The 17,485-nt window shown below is 47.4% G+C and overlaps 1 protein-coding gene across 1 annotated transcript; it reads right to left on the reverse strand.

Annotated features, from left to right (window-relative positions):
• Positions 1 to 367: 367 nt before the first annotated feature.
• On the reverse strand, positions 368 to 13,529 carry polr2c (RNA polymerase II subunit C). Its single transcript, XM_060837874.1, has 9 exons — positions 13,356 to 13,529; positions 9,101 to 9,150; positions 8,554 to 8,622; positions 6,273 to 6,325; positions 5,737 to 5,865; positions 5,244 to 5,295; positions 2,661 to 2,829; positions 2,320 to 2,394; positions 368 to 716 (listed from the first exon to the last, which is right to left on the reverse strand). The coding sequence occupies exons 1-9, from the start codon at positions 13,439 to 13,441 to the stop codon at positions 572 to 574; spliced, it is 828 nt and encodes a 275-aa protein (XP_060693857.1). The 5' UTR covers positions 13,442 to 13,529; the 3' UTR covers positions 368 to 571.
• Positions 13,530 to 17,485: the final 3,956 nt, after the last annotated feature.

Below are 17,485 nucleotides of genomic sequence, written 5' to 3' on the forward strand. Positions count from 1 at the left end.
CAGAAGCATTAAATCTATTTTTCCCTCCACACCTGCTGAGAATTTCCAGCTGAAAAATGTGTTGCTGGAAAAGCGCAGCAGGTCAGGCAGCATCCAAGGAGCAGGAGAATCGATGTTTCGGGCATGAGCCCTTCTTCAGGAATGACTCTTGAAGAAGGGCGCATGCCCGAAACGTCGATTCTCCTGTTCCTTGGATGCTGCCTGACCTGCTGCGCTTTTCCAGCAACACATTTTCAGCTCTGATCTCCAGCATCTGCAGTCCTCACTTTCTCCTGAGAATTTGCAGCGTCCAGTTGTACTGTGTCCTCTTGATGTCTGGGTCAATTTTAAAGAACTCTCTTGCCTTTAGGAAAGCAACAGACAGCACTTGACAAAACACATTTAATGGTGCTTACAAATGAGCAAAATGTAAACAAGAGCTGGGCTGCTTATACACCTGAGGGTGCAGGAATGTCAGATGGCCCCAAACTCTGGGGTCTGACACAGCTACATTTTTCTTCCCATTCTCTCCTCCGCCTTCCCCCAACCTCTGCAGGATTGGGCACAGCCCTTCCCGTCAGACTGATTCTCGCTAGTTGATGGTGAGGACATCACTCTGGATTTCATGGCTCAGCATTGTTTGCAAGTCACTCAGTTTCTTCTTGAGGCCAGACAGAGCAGACAGGACGATTGTCTCAGGATGTAGAGCTCCTGAAGACTCAACGTTGAAATAAAACCTGGTGGGAACAAGGTGCAAAATCATTATACACAGCACACCCTCGTTCAGGATCCAGAGGTCAAACTGTTTGAAAACAGACTCTCCGAGTTACGTTTCATTCATGATACCCAGTTGGGGTGACCCTTCCTCAGGGCTGGACACCAGACCCAAAACATTAGCCCTCATTTCTCCTCACAGATGCGAGCAGACCTGCTGAGCTTTTCCAGTAACTTCTGCTTTTGTTTCTGATTTAGAGCATTTGCAGTTCTTTTGATTTTTATTGAAAACCAGTTTTATGTTTTTTTTTCCCTTCTTCATGGGATGTGGGCATTATTGATACCATTTTATTATCCACCCTTAATCACCCATTGTCTTGCTAGACCATCTGAAAGGACAGTTAAGAGTCAACCCCATTGGTGGGTCTGGAGTCACAATTAGACCAGAGCAGGTATAAGAACAGCAGACTTCCTTCCTTGAAGGACATTAGTAAATTGGTCTTTACAATTCTAGTTTCATAGTCACCATAATTGACACTGTTTTTTTTATATTCCAGACTCCTTTATTAATTTAATTTAAACCCCACCAGCTAGTCCACCCAATAGGTCAGTGACATTGACATTGCACTCCCATCTCCCCCGTTAGTTACTCTGTCTACAAGAGTGGGGCTGAGATTAGGAATCCCACCTCTTAACTCTCCAAAGCCTGCTCACCATCTAAAAGGCACAGGTCCTGGGATGGAATACGTCCCACTTTCCTGGATGGGCAGAGCTCCAACAACTTACGAAGCCTGACAACACCCATGAGAAAGCACCCGCTGCCACCACAACCTCAAGCATTTACCACTGACGGTCTACCGCAGTAACCTACAGGACGTACTGCAGAAATTCACCAACAATCTTTAGACAGCACCTTCCAAACCAATGACTACTTCTGTCTCGGACAAGTGCAGCAGGTAGATGCTGCACCACCTGCAAGCTCCCTTCCAAGCCACTCCCCAAGCCTGACTTACATCTCACCTTCAAAAATCGTTTTAAACTCCCCTACTCAAACAAAAAAAACCTATGCTTTTACATTATTATTGGCCCTCATGTTCTCATAAACCTCTCCAAAGTCAAGTTCCGTCAACCTCCTACACTTCAGGGAAAAGGGTTCCAGCTTATCCAGCCTCTACTTATAACACTCCAGACCTGGTAGCGTTCTTGTTAATCTTTTCTGCACCCTTTCCAAGTTTATAAGAACCTTCTAAAAGCAGGGCAACCAGAACTGTACACAGGACACCAAAAGTGGCTTCACCAATTACAACCACAACACGACGTCCTAACTCAATGTTCTGAGCAATGAAGGCAAGTGTGCCAAATGTCTTCTTTCCTACCCTGTTTACCTGGTAGTATATATCTGTTTACCTGGTAGTATATATCTGTTTACCTGTGATGCAATATATCGCTGCTCCTTCAGTGCAACTGGGTCAAAATCCTGAAAACCCCAAACAAAGAGCATTGTGGGTCACCCTCCAGCACACGGACTGCAGCAGTTCAAGGCTCACCACCACCTTTGCCAGTGGCAATTAGGGACGAGCCAGGGATGCTGACAATCCCCCATGACAGAAAGGGAAAAGTGTTTACCTCTCTGGTTTGCCATTTGGGTCGTAGGGAGCCTGGATCTCCTCTTCATCAAGTTCAGAGTACTCACTTTTTGGCCTTAAAATTTAATGGAAAAGATCAGTACTTAGAAACAAGTACAACTCAAAGCTTATGCCTGTTCCCTTCATCCCCGACCCCAGTGACTACACCACCCCATCACAGACTCACCCCCCCCCCCCTCCTCATCAGATCAATTCCCCACCATACATTAACCTAGATCCCTTCTCCCACTCCCTCACCCTCCACCCAAGATTGAGGGGCCTCTCCTTGCAGCCACTCCCTGGCGATGGCCCCCTCCTTCACAGAGGCAGAGTGATCCTCACCATTCCTCAGGTTTGGGGTAGACAGTGTGCCTCAGTGCATTGTCAGGGTCGTATTCGAAGGACACTCCTGCAGTGGGATTCCACTTGGCATGTTCCTTTCCAAACCCCTTCTTGGCATAAGCTCGGAGCCTCAGCTCCTGGCCTTTGCGTAGTTTCACAATCAGAATATCTGGTAGGGAAGGAAACCATCAGGAGACAGAATGAGCAATGTTACACAGCTGCTCCAATATGTTGTCAACACCCACTCTTGTTCACTACCACCCAGACTTGTGATTAACAACCTCTAGGTCTCCTCCTCAGCAACACTGTCTTCCAGTACCACCCATTCATAATCACCATCCCTTCATCAGAAACCACTCCCCACCACCAATCCTGCAGTCTCCCAGACTCCACACTGTCCTGCACCAATCTCAATTCCAAACAATCCTGGCTTTACAACACGCTATCTCTCCCAATGAGTTTCAGATTCTTCCTGTGCTTTCTCTCAGAGCACACTTCTCTCACTGGTATTAAGTTGAGTTCTTATGTAATTCAGGTCTCATGTTTTCTAATAATGGATAAGTGCTGAAACATTGTCAGCTTAACCCCAGAGCGGTCGTGGCCTCAGCCCTTTATAAGTCACAGTTGGCAGGACTGGGGACAACTCTGGGCCTCATCCACCAACAAAGATGTGAAGATCTTTAGGGAGGTGTACAGGGATGTCTAACATCAGATACGGGAAGAGTTTGGAAACTTGAAGGTTAGAGATAAACAGTCACCTGCTAGTACAGATCTGACACTGCTGGGTTATCACATATTGTTGAATCACTCATCTTGAAGGCTGCACTCAGGATAGTTCAGCAAGTGTTACCAATGAACAACAGAGTACATGAATGTTAGCACTAACGTGATGCCAGATACGTAGACTGACCAGCAGATGGAATCAAGCAGCATGTTTCTTCATTTGTTGGGAAGAAACAGAGTACTGACCGTGATCAAACAGACCTCACTTGAAAATCTCAAACCACGGTTATCCGATGTGACGTCTCAATTGGGCAGGCCTTGCTGAACACCCGAGTGCACGAAAGGCTACACTCACATTAACCTTGTTATGTGGCTCATTTATGCTCACTCAAAGTGACATACATTCACAGACAGGGATCTGTTCTCTGCAAACAAAGGGATCTGTTTGAGACTAGCACCTTTTTGAATTATGGGCCAAGATTAGAGTGGTGCTGAAAAAGCACAGCACATTGGGATGAAGGGCTTTTGCCTGAAACATCGATTTTCCTGCTCCTCGGATGCTGCCTGACCTGCTGTGCTTTTCCAGCACCACTCTAATCTTGACTCTGACCTCCAGCATCTGTAGTCCTCACTTTCGCCTTTTTGGATTATCCCGATTTTGGAAACCTATAATTCCCCATTGCTGTTGCCGTGGCGACACCTCAATCACTGCTGAGTTGCCAACGATCAGCTGCTCTGAGGAGTAATTGTTGGAAATTTGACATTCTTACATTTTTCCTGACAGTAACTCAACAGGTCTGGCAATGTCTTTGGTGTGAGAAACAGAGTTAATCTTACAAATCTGATGTGACTTCTTCAGAATGGGACTGATTTTCCTGATGAAGGGCTTATGCCCGAAACGTCGAATTTCCTATTCCTTAGATGCTGCCTAACCTGCTGTGCTTTAACCAGCAACACATTTTCAGCTGATTACTTGTACTCAGGGCTCAGGATTTGGATTGTTTGATTTGGAAAGATGAAGGAAGTGGATTTCATAAATTATTTTAAAAGGGACTTGGACACGTATTCAGGAGGAGGAACCCACAGGGTCCCAGGAAAAACAGAGGAAAGGATCCTTCCACGTCTGACAGAGATCGTCTTGCACTTCCACACATGTCATCTACTGTGTCTGTTGCTCTCAAAGTGGTCTCCTCTACATTGAGGAGACAGGACGCCACCCTGTGACCGAACACTTCAACTCCCCCTCCCACTCCGCCAAGGGCATGCAAGTCCTGGGCCTCCTCCACTGCTACATTCAAGTCATCTGACGCCTGAGGAAGAACGTCTCATCTTCCACCTTGAAACCCTCCAACCACACGGGATCTATGTCGGTTTCACCAGTTTCCTCATCTTCTCTTTCCCCACCTTATCCCAGATCCAACCTTCCAACTCAGCATCGCCATCTTGAACTGTCCTACCTGTCCATCTTCATTCCCACCTTTCTGCTCCACCCCCCACCTCCATCTACACATCACATTCCCTGGTACCTTCCCCCAGACCCTCCCTTTATTTCTCAGCCCCCTTGAGGGCTCTCCTGCATTCCTGATGAAGGGCTTATGCTGAAAATGTCGACTCTCCTGCTGCTCGGATGCTGCCTGACTGGCTGTGCTTTTCCAGCACCACCTTTTTATTAGCTTGGCACTGTACACGACTGCTCTTCCAAAGAGCCGGGCCAGGCTCAATGTTCCAAAGACCCCCCCGCCCCACATGCGCTAAGCCTCAGTTAATTTCAAGCATTGAGTCAGGGTCGCTTGAGATTTTTTCAGGCGTACAATACCCACAGGTAACCCATAATGTCACTCTGCAATGTATTTCCCTCACCATCCTGTTCCACATAATCGTTTGGATCATTGTCCCTGCTCCGAGATGTGACCTATTGGAATAAAACAAAAAGGACGGAGTTACTGATATGACTAATGGCTCTAATCTGGTGGAGGTAGCAGTAAAGATGGGCTGATAATGTGGTGGCCTGACAACAGAGTTTGTAACAGTGTAAGACCCATTGATAGGCCTAGTTCAGTCAGATCCACACTCCTAGAAAACACTATCACAGGCTCTCGGTCCCATCAGGACATGAGGCCCAGGGCATGGTCCTTTACTGAATGAACCCACCTAAATACTCCTCTTTCCCAGTAGCTGCTGCCAGTACCGTGATGTATCTTAGCAGAGATCTCACCTTGACTGTGAGGAACTACAAAATCCACCTGCCACTCACAGCCGACAGCAATATTGTGTCATGCGGGAATTACTCTTTCTGTGATGGGTTCTGGCGGATATCTGCCAGAAACAGGTGAGACTTCAATACTGTACTCACAGGGATAACACGGGAATTATTGGAGAGGAGATCCCGTGAGGTGACATGTCGAGTTTGATCTTCATTACACTTCACATCGAGTGTCAGCTCCACTGAACATTCCGGGCAGAACTCGTCACATGTACAGTCCTGGAAAAGACAGCAGCATTCAGCTGGGACAGCACTGAACACGGAGCTAAACAGCACAGGCCCTCAGTGGCACACACCATCAATCAGGGGGATGTGGTCACGGTGACCGACTGCCTCACTGTCCCAAACACACACACACATGGACAGACTGCCCACCCCCCACTCTCTCTCTCTCTCACACACACACGCACACTCCCCCCTCCCCCAACACCGTTGCCCTGTACGCACACACACCCCCCTCCGCGTCACCCTGCACGCACACCCCTCCCTCCCCCTACACCGTCACCCTGCACGCACACCCCTCCCTCCCCCTCCGTGTCACCCTGCACACACACCCCTCCCTTATCTGTCCTCATCACCCTGTACACACACCCCCTCCTACACCCTGTCGCTTTGTACAGACCTACCCTTGAATACTGCATCTTATCCACAATGTCATCGCTCGTTAAGGGGATTAATCCTAAAATGGAAGGAAAAAAAAGCCATTGTTTGAAATTGCCTCAGCACTGTTATCAAAACGTGCAAAGCTGTTCTCAATACTGACATGAAGAGCCATGGAGGCTCCAGGGAGAACACCTCGTGTAGAATTAGCAAGGCCAGGGGAGCACCTCCGGCAAGGCCAGGGGAGCACCTCCGGCAAGGCCAGGGGAGCACCTCCGGCAAGGCCAGGGGAATGCTGTACTCCATATCCAAAAGGTGATTATACAAACATTAGGAGTAATGTTTCAGCTACATGAAACTGTTTAGACCACACCTGTTCACTGTGCGTTGATCTGGTCTGCACAGCTTTACCAGTGAGTGTAATGTACACCTGGTTTACTCCAATCTCAATGGGACCTGCAAAGGGAGGGAAGGTGGTGCACAGGAGCATGGTTCCCATCAGGGATACCAGATCTGCACACCGTTCTGTGGGTGGGCTTGGAACTGCCAAGAGGGGGCAGAAGGGCTGAAGGGCCCACAATGCGTAGGTTGAGGGGAAAGAGCGTCTGCAAAGGAGAGAGGGCCGTTTTAAACTTTTCAACAAAGGAATAGTGGGGAACCAGGAGATCTCTAAAGTTACTGAATTCCCTGAAATGAATCTGGTGCCTTTTGTTAAGGTTGCAGAAGCTCCACTGTTATTATACAGACAAAGAGTTGGTGGGTGCTACTGTTAGGAACACTGCCAATTTTTAAATATGTTGAACAGCTTTACTACATAAAGATTTGTGCTCCATTAAATCTCACAGTATCTTAGCCATTACGAACTTAATGTTATGTTAAAGACAAGCATACAACCATTCAGCTGTGTTCACGCTTGCCTTGAGTGATGGCTTTAACTGTGCAAAAGTGTGTGTCAGTTATTTCTAAACGATGTTTGTTGCTAATTCACGGCTATTGTCTGGTGCCAATTTAAATACCACGGCACTTACAAAATTAAAGTTTTCCTTATGTGTTGCAGCTTTAAGTTGAATAGTGGATTAAAAGATGATTGTTGATGAATTCTAATTCCACTTCCATATAATCCAAATTTCACATCTGTCAACACAAATACAGAAGGTATGGATAAGGTGTCTACTCCCTAGGGTGGGGAATTTCAAGTCTAGAGGACATATTAAGGTGGAGGAGAAAGATTTTTAAAAAGACATGAGGGGCAACTTTTGTTTTAAAAGACAGTGTGGTTCGTGTGTGCAATTAACACCCAGAGAAAGTGGTGGATGCGGGTCCAGTTGGAACGTTTAGAAAACATTTGGATAAGTACATGAATAAGAAATGTTTGGAGGGATATGGACCAAGCGCAGGCAGGAGGGACAAGTTTAGATTGGGGTTATGGCCCGCATGGACTGGTTGGAGCAAAGGATCTATTTCCATGCTGGATGACTCGATCAATACGATCATACATCCGCCAGTAAAGAAATCTGAATGTATGAAAACGTTGTCCCCTCACAATCAAATAGCAACCCTTCCGAAAATTTCAGAATCTTTGCATATACATCGGTACGTTATGTCCCATTGTCAGTTCCTTTGGTCCTGCACCATCAACAATTGTCAACATTTCATGTGTGCTGCCCTCCACTCTCTTTGCTTTCTCCATCCCCATCAACTCGGATTTGCAACAAACCCTTTATTCTTCTGCCTTCTGATGAGCATCCAACGACCTGAAACATTACGCCTTCTCTCCCCAGTAATCCAGTGTCTGATTTTCTGGGTTTTGTTTTGAGCAGAGCTGACCCAGATTCTGTGACGGTGGTCCATATTGACAATGCAGCCTGCTTGGCTGCCTTGAATGGTCACTCCTGTCACCACAGTCACAATGTCAACAAGATTACAGCATTACAGCAACTCGTAAAGGCTCCTTACACAACACCTTTCAAATCCATGACCATTTCCATCCAGAAGAACCAGGGGAGCAGATGTACGGGAACGTTGTACCAAGTACCACCTTGGAAATGTATATCATGTCCCTTCAGTGTCGGTGGGTCAGACTCCTGGAGTTCCCTCCCTAAGGGCATTGTGGGTAACCTACAGCAGGTGGACTGCACTGGTTCAATACAGCAACTCAACACCAACCTCTCAACGACAACTAGGGATGGGCAGCAAATGCAGGCCCAGCCAGTGACGTCCATGTCCGGCAAAAAGGATAACAACAATTCCATTCCCCGTAATTCCCACACTTTCAGACGCAGGCAGAATGGTTTGGACTCCACTTACCAATTCTGTGTGCAATGAATTCATCATGTAGTACAGAGGAATTAGCATCGATCTGAACCCAGTCAATTGCTGCAACACAAAATAAAACATCAGAAAGCAGCCTGGACATCTGTCAGTGATCAACTGAGACACTACGCAGAAAAAGAGACGCAGACTGGTCGGGAGACAGACAAAGGGAGGCAGGGGGAGGAGGGGAGAGGGAGAAAGAGAGAGAGATGGACAGAAAAAGGGAGAGACAAAGACAGGAGGAGGGAGAGGGACAGAAAGAAAGGCAGACCAACAGAAAAAGAGATAAGAGAATGAGGTGCAGACAGAGGGTGAGAGAAACAGACATAGATAGTTCATAGTCATAGACACAGACACTTTCTCAACGGGGAGGGGGAGGGGAGAGGGGATGAGGCAGGAAAGGGAGAGGGGACAGGAACAGGGAGAGGAGGAGGGTCGGGGACAGGGAGTGGAGAGGGGAATGGGATGGGGAGGGGAAGGGGAATGAGTGGGAGCATTTTAGAGACAGTGAGCAGACATGTTTGTGAGGATATATAATCACCCAATGTTGCCACTTCTGCCATGAGAACTCGTCGCAATGCATTTGCAACTCTGAAACGAGAAGGAGAGATCAATGAGGACGCTCCTTTGGAACAGCAGAATGGCATTCACCCTCAGAGTTACTGCATCACTTCCATGTGTCATCACTCCAACTGTCCCTGAAATCCCACACCAAGCATAACAAGCACAGGTAACAAGAAACCTGCTCACCTTTACACAGACATAGCTCCAAGCAATGGCTCCTAAACTAAGTAAATTGTACATTTTCAGAAGGTGGGAAAAGGGGGAGAGGAGGGAAGATAGCTGTGTCAATTAAGGACCTCATTCATCAATGAGAAGACCTTATTGCAGTTTCCATATTGGAGAGATAAGTCACTTGGGGGAGTAGTTTATCGGCTTCCAAACAGTAATTGCAGGACAATCTATGTGTCGTTTGAGAGGAGGAGATAATCAAAGCCTGGATACAGTAATTACATTGCAAGTAACCTGCCAGAAAAAACTATAAAGATCGGAAGTAATCTGCACGTAGTTTGAGGGAACAGATGATCAAAACCTGGAACCTATGAACTAATGGTCATAGACTGTACTAAGGACACCTCCTCAGGGCAGAATGTTCAAGAGCTGACCAAAAGCTGGTTATTGTTCATCAGAAAGAAGTCAGAGTGAATGCTTTAGGTCGAGAGACACTTTCTCAGAACTCTAAACCCAAAATGTTATTTCGGATTTCTCTCCCAATACTACAAGACCTGCTGAGTTTTTCCAGTAACTTCTGTTTTTCGTTCATTTGTAGCATCCACAGTTCTTTCAGTTTTTATTTGATAGGATTCACTCCTGCCTGCCACGGTGGTAGAGACCGAAACCATCATAGCATTTCAGGAATATTTCGATGTGCACTTGCAATGCCAAGCCATACAGGTCTATGGAGACAGTGAGGGCGGCAGATACTGGAAATCAGAGTTGAGAGTGTATTGTGGGAAAAGCACAACAGGCCAGGCAGCAACCAAGGAGCAAGAAAAATTGACGTTTCAGGCCAGAGCCCTTCAGCAGGGTGGCACGGTGGATCAGTGGTTAGCACTGTGCCTCACAGCGCCAGGGTCCCAGGTTCAATTCCAGCCTTGGCTGACTGCCTGTGTGGAGTTTGCATATTTCCCAGTGGGTTTCCTCCCACAGTCCAAAGATGTGCAGGTCAGGTGAATTGGCCATGCTAAATTGCCCAGAGTGTTAGGTGCATTAGTCAGAGGGAAATGGGTCTGGGTGGGTTACTCTTCGGAGGGTCAGTGTGGACCAGTTGGGCCGAAGGGCCTGTTCCACACTATTGTAGGGAATCTAAACTAATCTATTCTAATCTAATCAGGAACCTATGGGCCAAGTGCTGGAGAATGGGATTAGAATGGTTAGGTGTTTGTGTTTGGTGCAGGAGACTGTGGTGTAGATCTCTGTGACTATATCATCACATGAGAAAGAAGACTCTAGGTGATAAGCAATCACAGAATTACACATTCACATTCGCAACTGGGAGTCTAAAATTAAATAGAGGGAAATATCTGACTCAAAACACAGAGCTGGCCAAAGTGAGACTGGCTTAAAACACAGTGGCAGACTATTAAAGAAACATTTCATGACAATCAACAAAAATTTGTTCCAGGTGAGAACAAAAGACTCTTTGAGAAGGATGCATTATCTGTGGGTGAACAGGAAAATTAAGGTCAGTATTCAACTGAAAGAAATACTACACAATTCTCAAACAAGTGATAAGTCAGAGGACTGGACAGATATTGAAGAACCAGCAATGAACTTAAAAAAATTACAGAGAGACTAAAAGTGGGCGAAAACAGGGGAGAAGAGATCTCCAACTAGCTGGGTACAAAACCAGATAGGAAGAGGTTTTGTCTTGGTCTTCTTTTAACAGTGAGTCTGGAAAATCAAAAATGGAAATTAAGGAAATCGCTGAGGCCTTCCCCATACATTGTGCATCTGCTTTCAGTGTATTGCAGGCTTAGAAACCTTTCCAAATCAAGAGGTGATAGACAGTGATGGACTTCAAATAATCACTGTCACTAGGGAAAAGCTGCTGAGAAAATTATTCAACCTAAAGTCTGAAGGTCCCCAGGAACTCTATGACTTGATGAGGTGTACATCATGTAAACCAACCCTTCGGTTTAACTTGTCCATACTGACCAGATATCCCAATCTCAGCTAGTACCATTTGTAGCACTTGGCCCATATCCTTCTAAACCCTTCCTATTTCATATACCCATCTAGATGCCTTTTAAATGTTGCAATTGTACCAGCTTCCACCACTTCCTCTGGCAGCTCATTCTATACATGTACCACCCTCTGTGTGAAAAAGTTGCCCCTTAGGTCTCTTTGCCCTCTCACCCTAAATCTATGCCCTCTAGTTCTGGATACCCCGACCCCAGGGAAGTGATTTGGAGATGCCAGTGTTGAACTGGGGTGTACAAAGTTAAAAATCACACAACACCAGGATGCAGTCCAACAGGGTTAATTCTGTTACCTCACTTTTTAGATTAGAATCAATCTAAACATCATAGCATAGACAGACACTTTTAATGCAACTTTTTAAAAAAAAGGTTTTGTGATTTACACATGAAAGAAGTGATACTATCATGGTATTCAAACAGATGAAAGGCTTAACAGCCAATGTTGCAATGTATAATTTCAGTTACATCACACTCTATTTTTTGCTATAAATTGTGTGTTAGGATTGAGCCCTCCACTATCACCTGATGAAGGAGTGATGCTCTGAAAGCTAGTGTGCTTCTAATTAAACCTGTTGGACTATAACCTGGTGTGTGATTTTTAACTAGGTTTATACGGAAGCACTGCTAAAGGAGCAGCACGCCAAAAGCTAGTGCTTCTAACTAACCCTGATGGACTGTAACCTGGTGTTGCGAGATTTTTAACTTTGTCCCCGCCAGGCAACAAATTTATCCTATCCATGCCCCTCATTTATAAATCTCTATAAGTCCTCCAACCCTGGCAACATCATTGTAAAATCTTTTCTGAACCCTTTCAAGTTTCACAACATCTTTCCGATAGGAAGGAGACCAGAATTGCACATAATATTCCAACAGGGGATTAGGAAAATTAGTTGAACGGCAGTATTTACTGCAAAGGGGTTTGAATATAAAAGTGGGGACATGGGGCCACGGAGAGACTACAGCTGGAGGAGTGATTTACTTCTTTTACAAAAATAGGTGAACCCCAGAAGGTATTGCCGTGTCCGAGTGTGTCCCTATGTGGGAGGTGTCTGTCTGTCTGTCTGTGTCCGGGGAGGTGTGTGTCCCTGTGTGTGTGTTGGGGGGGGTGTGTCTGTGGGGATGTGTCCGGGTGTGTGTGTGGGTGTGTGTCCGGGTGTGTGTGTGTGTGGGGTGGGGGTGTGTGTGGGGGGGGTGTCTGTGGGGGGTGTGTGTGTGTGGGGGGGGTGTCTGTGGGGGGTGTGTGTGTGTTCACACTGACTCCCATCCTTCCCTGGTCACAGAGTCTGGGACAGTGCAGGTCACACCATCAACACACGGCCCCCAGCACGGGGAGACAAGGGTCCCCCCCCCCCCCCAGCACGGGGTGACAAGGGTCATCACCCCCCCCCCAGCACGGGGTGACAAGGGTCACCCCCCCCCCCCCCGCACGGGGTGACAAGGGTCACCCCCCCCAGCACGGGGTGACAAGGGTCACCCCCCCCCCAGCATGGGGAGACAAGGGTCACCCCCCCACCCCCAGCACGGGGAGACAAGGGTCCCCCCCCCCCCCCCCAGCACGGGGAGACAAGGGTCCCCAGCACGGGGAGACAAGGGTCCCCCCCCCCCCCCCCCAGCACGGGGAGACAAGGGTCACCCCCCCCCCCCCCAGCACGGGGAGACAAGGGTCACCCCCCCCCCCCCCCAGCACGGGGAGACAAGGGTCACCCCCCCCCAGCACGGGGTGACAAGGGTCACCTCCACCCCCCAGCACGGGGTGACAAGGGTCACCCCCCCCCCCAGCACGGGGTGACAAGGGTCACCCCCCCCCCCAGCACGGGGAGACAAGGGTCACCCCCCCCCCCCAGCACGGGGTGACAAGGGTCACCCCCCCCCCCCAGCACGGGGTGACAAGGGTCACCCCCCCCCCCCCAGCACGGGGTGACAAGGGTCACCCCCCCCCAGCACGGGGTGACAAGGGTCACCTCCACCCCCCAGCACGGGGTGACAAGGGTCACCTCCACCCCCCAGCCTTCCCCCCCCCCCCTCATCACTAACGACAGCTCGGTGTTCTCCACGATGAACTTCACATTCTCGTCAGACAGCTCCGTGATCCGCACTGTCGGCTGGTTCGCATACGGCATTGTGTTCGTAGCAGGAGTCCTCCGGAGGACTGCTCCGCTATCCCGGCCAACCTCGCGGCACCCCTCTCCTCCGCTATCCCGGCCAACCTCGCGGCACCCCTCTCCTCCACTATCCCGGCCAGCCTCGCGGCACTCCTCTCCTCCACTATCCCGGCCAGCCTCGCGGCACTCCTCTCCTCCACTATCCCGGCCAGCCTCGCGGCACTCCTCTCCTCCGCTATCCCATCAAGTCTCGCAGCACCCGCTCCTCCGCTATCCCGGCCAGCCTCGCGGCACCCCTGTCCTCCACTATCCCAGTAAATCTTGCGGGACTGTGAGAACAGTACAGGCCCTTCGGCCCACCATGTTGTGCCGAACATTTGTCCGAGCTTCAGCACCTATCCATGTACCTATCTAATTGCCGCTTTAAAAGTCACCGGTGATCCTGACTCTGCCTGTCCCTCTGAAGAGCAGTGTGAGGGATGTGTGAGTGTTCAGTGTGATGTGCTGACCCTCCACAGCGGGTCACTGGGCCCTCAGCCTCTGCCCAGGCTCCAACTTCTTCAATCGATTCCCAGCTGAAGTCTCCCATTCCTGGAAATCACTTCTGACTCTAATACATGGGCATTTTCCCAGGATGTAGCTGCTTCACAAAGATGTGAACAGTGTTTTACTAAAGTACTATTTGCACGTATTCTTCTATCTTTTGTGCAACCACTATTTCATATTGTCCTTTAATGTTCTTCTGATCAAGTCTCACTTTTCTGTATTGAACTTCATTTGCTGACTCTCCCGAATTGTTCACAATTGGAGAAGGAGGAAGTTATTCATACCCTCAAGGTGCTCCGTCGTTCTGATCTTTATACCATTTTTCTGTCCTATCCAATATCCTTCAAGATCTTTAATTTAGATTAGACTTACAGTGTGGAAACAGGCCCTTCGGCCCAACAAGTCCACACCGACCCACCGAAGCACAACCCACCCAGACCCATTCCCCTACATTTAACCCCTTCACCTAACACTACGGGCAATTGAGCATAGCCAATTCACCTAACCTGCACATTTTTGGATTGTGGGAGGAAACCCACGCAGACCCGGGGAGAACGTGCACACAGAGATTCGCCTGAGGCGGGAATTGAACCCAGGTCTCTGGTGCTGTGAGGCAGAAGTGCTAACCACTGAGCTGCCTATTCAGAAATCTATCAATTATAGTTGAGGATAGTCAATGATTTAGTTTACACAGCTCGTTGTGGTATAAACTTGCAAAGATTTCCTCTGCGTGAAGCAACTCCTGAACCCTTCATGTCCAGCCCCTTATTCTCAGACAGTTCCTCTCTGTGCACTCACCTGCAGAAGCAGGGGGAAACATCCATCCTGTATTGAGCTATGGAAATATTTGTTCAAAACTCTAGAGAACACCAGTCCAATTCCTCCATATCTCCTCATATGATCCCCTCAGCATCATGGGGATCTTCTGCTGCAACCCTTACCTAATCCTCCTTAGATAAGGAGACTAAACTGGACACAGGTATGGTCCTGATATGGTCTCACCAGCGATTATACAACAGAATCAAGATATCTTTACTCCTGTCGTCAAAATTTGCCTACATTGAAGACTGAGACACAATTTGCTTTCCACACCTGCATGCTAGCTTTTAATGATTCATAATCGAGGATATCATGTCACTTTGGAAATCAACACTTTTCAATCACTCACTATTGATGAAATACTTTGTGTTTCTGGTTTTATTTAACAATTTACACATTCAGTTTATATTCTGTCTGGAATGTACTTGCCAATTCGCTTAGCCGATCCAAGACCTCTTGAAGGTTCCTTGCATGCTCATCATAACTCTCATTCCCATCCAGTTATGTGTCATCAGCAACCTTGGAAGTTCTACATTTGATCCCCACATTAAAATCATTGATACCGCTGTGGACTAGCATTGTGTTTTATTCACTCATGGAATAAGGATGTTGCTGATTAAGCCTGCATTTATTGCTCATTCCTATTTGCCGTTGATGAGGTGGTGGTGAGCTGCCTTCTTAAACCCATGCAGTCCATGTCTGAAAATAGACCCACAATGCCTTTAGGGAGGGAATTCCAGGGTTTTGACCAAGCAACAGTGAAGGAACAGTGATATATTTCCAAGTCAGGCTTGGAGGGAAACTTACAGGTGGTGGTGTTTCTATGTATCTGTTGCACTTGACCTTCTAGATGGAAGTGGTTGTGGGTTTGGAAGGTGATGTTAAAGGAACCTTGGTGAATTTCTGTAGTGCATCTTGTAGATAGTACAGAGGAAGTGAACATTTGTGGATGTGTACCAAACAGGCAGGATGCTTTGTCCTGGATGATGTCAAACTTATTGTTGTTGGTGTTGCACCTGTCCATGAATGTGGGGTCAGTCAGTGAGTTAGATTTGTAGACTCTGACCTGCTCTTGGAGCCACTATATTTATATAGTATGTAGAACAGTATGGCACAGGAACAGGCTCCTTGACCCATCATGTCTGTATTAACCGTGATGCCATTCTTATGTAATCCCATCTGCCTGCACATGGTCCACATTCCTCTGTTCCCTTAATAATTGCTATTGTGTTCACATCTACCAGCGCATTCTAGGCACCTAGCACCCTCTGTGAGTAAACAAAAACCTTTCTCCACCAACCCCCCCCAGTCCCTGCTCCCTGGTATCTGACATTTCCATCGTGGGGGAGAAAAAAATTCTACTCATGCCTCTCTAAATTTTATACACTTCCATCTGTTCCCCCTCAGTCTCTCAAGCTCGAGTGAAAACAATCCAAGTTTGTCCAACCTCTCTTCATAGCTAATACACTCCAATCCAGGCAACATCCTAATAAACTTTTCACACCCTGTCCTAATGCTTCCACATCCTTCCTATATTGCAGTGCCCAGAAATGCACACAATATTCCAAATGTGACCTCACTAAAGTCTTATGCAGGTACATGACTTGCTAAGCCTGTTTTGCTAAGTCAAAATAACAGCAGTTTTAAAAGGGAGAAGATCAGACAAAGTAAGCACATGGTGAGGCCAGTGCGGGGGGGGGGGGGGGAGAGAGAGAGAGAGAGCGACAGAGAGAGAGAACCTGCACAGTTACTGCCTTTGCTGTTTTTGAATTCATGTGTCTCTGGATCCTGAAGTGCGTCTGGAAAAATTAACAAACAGTGAATTTCACAGCTAATCTTGGAGGAACCTGACTGGGCGAAGTTCACAACACAGAATCAGATCAGTTAATCATTGTTCTAAGATTGTCCAATAGAAAGGCTGCAGTAGTGAGTACAGTGGGTTCTTTCTTGATTATATGTTTTTGGAGATAAGTCTCTTGATTAAATTTCAAACATAATCCATAGCTATTAATTTAACCTGGGGCAGTGTTTGTAGAGGAATAAGACGGTGTTATTTTTTGGGTGTGTAGATTGTGAAGGAGCAAAAATGGCCTTTGCAGTGATATGTACTTCTCATCAAATGTGGGAGTTTAAAGAGAGTTTAAGAGTTACTGCGGATTATATCTGCCATAAATGCTGTTGGATGTGAATCTGATCAGATCGAATGGATCAGTTGGAGAGACAGATAGAAGCGATGAGGAATTTACAACAGCAACAGTATGTGATGGAGGGTAGTTAGAGGAAGGGGGAAAGTCTCAGATACAGTCACATAGATGGGTTAACTCCAGAAAAGGTAAGAGAGGTCAGCACCTAGGGCAGGGGTCTTTTGTGGATATACCCATTTCAAACAGATATGCTGTTTTGGAAAATGTAGGGGGTGATGGATTCTCAGGGGAATGTAGCACGGACAGCCAAGTTTGTGGTATTGAGACTGGCTGTAATGCAACAAGGGGTACGTCGGCTTCCAACAGATCATTTGTGTTAGTGGATTCTGTAGTCAGAGGTACAGACAGAGGTTTCTGAGGCCAGCAGAGAAAAAGCAGAATGGTGTATTTCCATGTTGTACATCTCTATGACTCCATATGCACCACTCCGCTATACTCATGTACACCACTTCCAGTATCTGACAGCAGGTCACATGGGACGATACAGGATCAG

The sequence above is a fragment of the Hemiscyllium ocellatum genome, chromosome 17 (assembly GCF_020745735.1).
Source record: "Hemiscyllium ocellatum isolate sHemOce1 chromosome 17, sHemOce1.pat.X.cur, whole genome shotgun sequence".
Lineage (NCBI taxonomy): Eukaryota > Metazoa > Chordata > Chondrichthyes > Orectolobiformes > Hemiscylliidae > Hemiscyllium > Hemiscyllium ocellatum.

Bases quoted from the DNA above. Each gene is read 5' to 3' on its own strand.
- polr2c (XM_060837874.1), bottom strand. From the start codon at position 13,441: ATGCCGTATGCGAACCAGCCGACAGTGCGGATCACGGAGCTGTCTGAC. The intron at 8,623-9,100 runs GTGATTATATAT...TTTGTGTTGCAG, and splicing joins GGCAGAAGTGGCAACATTGG to CAATTGACTGGGTTCAGATC. The intron at 6,326-8,553 runs GTAAGTGGAGTC...CTTCCATTTTAG, and splicing joins ATTCATTGCACACAGAATTG to GATTAATCCCCTTAACGAGC.